Source organism: Solanum tuberosum, unplaced genomic scaffold (assembly GCF_000226075.1).
Source record: "Solanum tuberosum cultivar DM 1-3 516 R44 unplaced genomic scaffold, SolTub_3.0 scf00754, whole genome shotgun sequence".
Lineage (NCBI taxonomy): Eukaryota > Viridiplantae > Streptophyta > Magnoliopsida > Solanales > Solanaceae > Solanum > Solanum tuberosum.
The window spans coordinates 114,243-120,045 of NW_006239665.1; the positions used below are offsets into that span (position 1 = coordinate 114,243).

The 5,803-nt window shown below is 37.0% G+C and overlaps 1 protein-coding gene across 1 annotated transcript in view; it reads right to left on the reverse strand.

The window, feature by feature from the left end:
* Nucleotides 1-775: 775 nt before the first annotated feature.
* The window catches only part of LOC102591785 (J domain-containing protein required for chloroplast accumulation response 1), a 6,875-nt gene continuing 1,847 nt past the window's right edge, over nucleotides 776-5,803 (reverse strand). Inside the window, exons 2-9 of the mRNA XM_006367246.2 lie at nucleotides 4,223-4,884; nucleotides 3,639-4,141; nucleotides 3,360-3,471; nucleotides 2,681-2,748; nucleotides 2,310-2,375; nucleotides 2,149-2,226; nucleotides 1,798-1,974; nucleotides 776-993 (exon numbers count right to left, since the gene is read on the reverse strand). Of these exons, the coding sequence (XP_006367308.1) occupies nucleotides 955-993; nucleotides 1,798-1,974; nucleotides 2,149-2,226; nucleotides 2,310-2,375; nucleotides 2,681-2,748; nucleotides 3,360-3,471; nucleotides 3,639-4,141; nucleotides 4,223-4,884 (1,705 nt within the window). The 3' untranslated portion in view covers nucleotides 776-954. The remainder of the gene's footprint in view (nucleotides 994-1,797; nucleotides 1,975-2,148; nucleotides 2,227-2,309; nucleotides 2,376-2,680; nucleotides 2,749-3,359; nucleotides 3,472-3,638; nucleotides 4,142-4,222; nucleotides 4,885-5,803) is intronic.

A 5,803-nucleotide genomic window follows, 5' to 3' on the forward strand; every position in this document is an offset into this window, starting at 1 on the left:
GTGGGGGTAGGGGACCTGTATAGTAGCCAATTCCAAAAGGGCATGGATCTTTGGAAACTTAAATATTTATGTACCATTAAGGATTAGTTTATTGCAAGTACTAGTTCTTGCTCTACTACAATAATGCAAGTCAATTTCATCATGCACATTTTACAAGATTGACAGCTTTTTCATGAAGAAGTACAGCTGCTTGTGTCTCTTGTTTTTAAAACCAACATTAAAATCTGTTATAGGAGTATCAAGTAGACAAACACCAACTTTTTAGTGATCCAGTTTTCGTGGACGTTTATTTGTAGTTATCTTTCAAGTGACCTGATTGTGTGAAAAACTTTTACAGTGTCAATGTATCTAACAACAACATCAATAGACTCAATGTAGTTCCACAAGTGGGGTCTGGGGAGGGTGGTGTGTACGTAGCCTAACCCCTATGAAGATTCAGAGTTGGGTGGATGTTTCAGAAAATGATTTATAATCCAACTAAATTCACAGTTCCCATTGGAATCTTTCTATTTAAGTCGAAAGGAGGGCTGTGGGAAAAGAGCATTTCGAAAGTGCTTTACTTCAATCGTAGTACTGAAAGACTTAACTTCAGGAGTAGACTTCGGAATTACATCCACCCTTCCCCTTTTCGGGGTATGGTTGCAATCACAAGCAATTGACAAAGTTCATGCCATGACGACCTATATGGAAGGGCAGTTTTGTATAATAAGGCCAGCTTCCTGCTGCCTACTATCAGATGTTGTAACAACTACCACTAACTCATAACTCTGCTGTAGAAAAAAGAATATATGAACTTTGATAAAAGTCTGTCTTCTATGTTTAAGTATAGAAAAACCAGATTTTGGTATGTTGTATGGAGTGGATATGTATGACATATTTGCCTGGTATGTACACAGATGAATAGAGTTTTTTCGTTTCCGCGCCTCCTCGGATACCACATTGCATATGTGAGTGTTACATAGGAGCAAGTAAGTTGAAATGATCCCAAGCTTCCTGCACCAAACATACTTAGCACTTTTATGATTCAACAATCTAAGCAAAAGGATTTAGTCTCATGAAACATGGGGCAATTTAGTAGCATGGCAAAGTAATACTCCCTCCGTTTTAATTTGTTTGTCTTAATTTCCCTTTTTTCAGAGAATGTCTTTTTCTTTTTTTGGCAACTCTTTAATTCTAGCTTTCCACGTGACATGTTTGAGACCACTAGATTAAAGAACATTTTGGTACATTCTATCCATCTTTAATTTAAGATCACAACATTCAAAAAGTCTTCTTTACTTTCTTAAACTCCGTGCCAAATCAAAACCGGATAAACAGTATTGAAACGGAGGGAGTAGTAGTAGAATTATGATGTATAGAACAAGCATTGACTCATATGTTTAAACTTGCATGATTTTCTGCAAACTTCATTTGCATAATGGTTTCGTGTAGGGTTCGTATGCTACACAAACATGTCTCAAGAGGAAATACTTCAGTTACATTCACATGATAATAACGTTGTTATACTTGGCTTCTCAAACCAGTAACCACTGGATCCTAAATTTTACCATAAACTGAATTTAAGCCTCACCGATAACCCCTCTTCATGGTTTAAATTGAAGCACTATGACGTACAGTTGCCGACCCCAATTTGTTTGGGATTGAGAGTTAGTTGATTGATCGAACTATGAATTACGATAACAGATGGGATAAGAGAGTTAATAGGCCGCTCTAGTTAAATGTTTGTTTTCGTATCTAGTGCAGATGCTAGGACTTTTGGCTGTGGAAAAAGTACTACTTGACAAAATTATAAGGTACCTGCAGAATATCAAAAACTTTTTCTGCAATGTATTTCTGGTGAGCAGCAGCTCCCTTTTGTTGGAGCTTATCTGGATGTATGTAGAGTAACGCTCTCTGATATGCTCTCTTCACTTGATTTCCTTCCATTAAATCCATTAAGGCCACAGGCTTCCATCCGCTCTCGGGCCATAAAACCTGTTTAAAAATGATTGTGCTTTAAGAATTAGCGAATCCCGGCCTTAAGCAAAGTCAAGTTCCTTTCCACAAATATAATAATAGAAACAAATTTCATAAAACTTCAAATTATCATCATCAACTGAATCCTCAACATAAGCTACTGGAATTAAGTAAAAGTGGAAACACTCTTACTAATTGTAATGTTGAGAGCAATGAACGAATATTTCCTTTCCTCCCTTGTGACCATTGCTTAATTTTAGCATCTGAAGCCTATAAGTTCATAGAAAATGATTACAACCATGTTATGGATGCTCGAATGCAACAGAGTTACTGAGAAAAAAGAAATAAGTTACTTGGCTGTCCTCAGATTTTCCATTAGTTTGTGAAGCTGTGTCCTGATCTTCAAATAATTCTTCCACCTGCGAAAAGGTAAACTATCTCATCAGTATCAATTTTACGAGGCATTCCACAAGTATGCTATCCTGTTTGATCATCGTAAACGTTAGTTGCAACGATCTGAAGTCATATGGCCTGTGACCTACTAAGGCATCAAACTGTACAAGTTGCAGACTCTAAAATTGGATTCTTCAGTTTTCTCTAATATCATTTCCCTCTTCTAATCCTAGAATTATTATTATTTTTTGGTTATGGCATAAAATTTCAATGCCAGATACATAAATTCTCACAAACAGTCAATTAATGAAACTTAGAGAAGTATACATACCACATAATTTCCACCAAAGAGATCATCCATGCTTCCAACTGAGACTTTTCGATCATCTCGTCTTGACTCTGAAATAAACATAGAAATGTGGAATTGATTTAAGGACTAGAACTGCAAGCGGTGATGCTGCCAGTACCAACGGTTCTGTAACATGTGCAAGGATACTGTGGAAATGAACTATTGAAATTGAAAGAAAAAGACTAATTTAACTAAATTGAGAACAATAATGAAGAGTTAGCTGCTTATAGTTAACCTGAAATGATTTACCAACTTTTCTCTTTAGCAATATATTTTTCAGAAGAGAATAGGATCGGACATTCTCATGTCTCAACCAAGGTAGAAGCAGGTTCAATATAAGTAAAGAAACTGAAACAAAGTTCATCATTCAGTGGGTCGGGATTCTTGTTTCGACAAAATAAATATTCCCTCCGTTTCAATTCGTTTGTCTTACTTTCCTTTTTGTCTGTTTGATAAAGCATGTCTCTTTCCTTTTTTGGCAACTCTTTAATTCTAATTTTACATATGACATGTTTAAGACCACATGATGAAAGGGTATTTTGGTACATTCTATATATCTTTAGTTTATAACCACAAGATTCAAACATCTTCTTTACTTTCTTAAACTCTATGCCAAGTCAAAACTAGACAAACAAATTGAAACGGAGGGAGTATAACTTACCATTAATTGATGGAGCGGCCTTTTGATCTGAATAGTCTTTAGTCCGAGGAATCTCTGTTTTCCTTTGGGAATATTTAGTTGTTTTCTCCTGCTTGTTAAGATTTTTGTCTACCTGCACAAAGCAAGACACGGAATCAGAAATTTTACAGATCACTACCAATAGGGCAACGATGAACCTACTGTCCCCGTGCCTCCATAAGTTGGGACCTCAAAATGAAAGTCTAATCCAATAAAGGAAGATTTTAGAAATCATAGGTGTACTAAGGAGGAGTTTGGTACATTAGGGGCTGCATCTTGCGTCTTGTTAATCGTGGGCAACTGAACTTTCTCATTTGCTTTTGGCATGCTATAACTCTTTTCACTTTCAACTCCACTATTGCTGCTAGCTTTCCATTTAAAGCTTTTACTTCTACTATCGCCTTCTTGGGGAGTTGAATGAACCTCGTGGTTGAACATCTTTACAAAGTCTTGAACCTTTCCTTTAATTCCAGCTTTAGTAGAATTCTCGGCTGATCTTATGGGAGAACTTGGCTGACTACTTCTGTTTTCTCCTGTATCTACTACAGTTTTTTTATCAGAACCTCTCTTCCCTTTTCTCTTAGCTTGTGAATCTCTTTTTTGTGTGTTTTCGCTAACTTCAACATCATCTTTCTTCAACTTCTTATCAGCCTCATCATCAATTTTCTTCACATTTTCCTTTACTTTAACATTTGTTTTTGCTGCTTGCGTAGCTTTGACTGTGTTACTCTTCCTTTCTGTTTCTTGTGCCATCTTAATGTCGCCTGCAAAACAATAAGAGACATTTTTTTTATGTAAAGCAAGTACAAGTGTCTGTAGTTTGCAGGTTGCAAATTAGAAAGTACCTTTTTCATCAGCCACATCAACTAAAAATGCACGTAGAGGCTTCAGCTCTTGTTTCTTGGTTTCTTCCGAGTTCTTTGTAATTTCTATCTGGATTCCAACATCATCTTTAAAACTCTGAACAGATTTTGACTTTGGAATGCCGAGAGTTTCCCCAACAATACCATTTGCCTTGTCACTGCTCTCAGGTTTCTTACTTCTCGTACTTAAGGAGTGAAAATTTGCATCCCTGGAGAAGTTGACGTTTCTACCTAATGGCGAGCTGGTATCCGTGTTGTCTTTCTCCATCCTTGCATTGGAGCTAGGACATTTTTCAAATTTTATCTTCTCTTTAGACTTGAAATGTTTCCCTCCCTTCAGTGACACAAGCATAGGAACTCCTTTGCCTGCCCACTTGTATATGGAGAAATGAAATTGATATTCACTACTCGAATCTTCCATGTTTTCTCCGCTCTTCTTTAGATGCCCTCCTATATCTCGTTCATCGGATTCAGACATAGATCTTAAATCATCACCAATAACAGTACCTTCACGTGATAATGGACTTTGTCGATAGAATACAGGAGCATCATTTTTCATCTCTTTTTCTCGCTTCTTGTGTGGACTATGACTTCCCGAAGCAAATGTGGGAAGATCTGTGGCTTTCGTCAACTTGGCAGGAAGGCTGGACAGGAAACAAACACTTACAACCAATCTATGAAGCAACAATATGACAATTGCACTACTGCTTCTTAGAAAATCCGACTACTACTACTACTGAAGGTAGAACTAGAATTGATCGGTTTCTTTACCAGCTAGAGACAGCAGTTCAGAACAATTCCAATAGACATACAATCGGCATATACCGACAACAACATATCCAGTGTAATCCCACAAGTAAGGTTTGGATAGGGTAGAGTGTACGCAAACCCCTACCTCATGAGGTAGAGAGGCTATTTCCGAACAACCCTAGGCTCAACAACAACAATCAAAACAGTTATGAAAAAGGAAATATGACAGTAAAACAGACACGCCAACTAATAAGAGCCACAGTTCAGAGCATCCTGAGAAAAAGAACAGCAGCAACAACAAAACAATGCAAAACAGAACCAGATACCATTATTCAATACTAGCATGGTGCCCAAAAATGGACAGCTAAAGAACTATATATTATCTTCAAAGACTCAGCATCAAATACATGTTAACATTCTTTCCTTTTTCTTTACAGTGTAAAGGGCCAAGTATTCTACTATAAAAAAAATTCAGCCTTTTTTCCTTCTTTGCTGAGACCGATATCAAGATTATTACAAAATCCAGATTTTTTTTTTAGATTTATAGGCCTACACGTACACCTAACTGAGAAAACATAATCCATGTAGAATTTAATTTCTATGTACGGATATGTATAGATTTTTTACACTATTTGGTTAAGTTGACCTACAACAACACAACTTTTCACAGCAACCATGATATAACCTAGAAAATCACGCATACAAAAAATGAACTTTGAGCCTCATTCAACTCCAAAAGCTAGCTCATGAGATGGACCAATTCTTCCTCATCTCACCGATTTGAGACTCAACCCCCCCCCCTCCCCTCCCCCG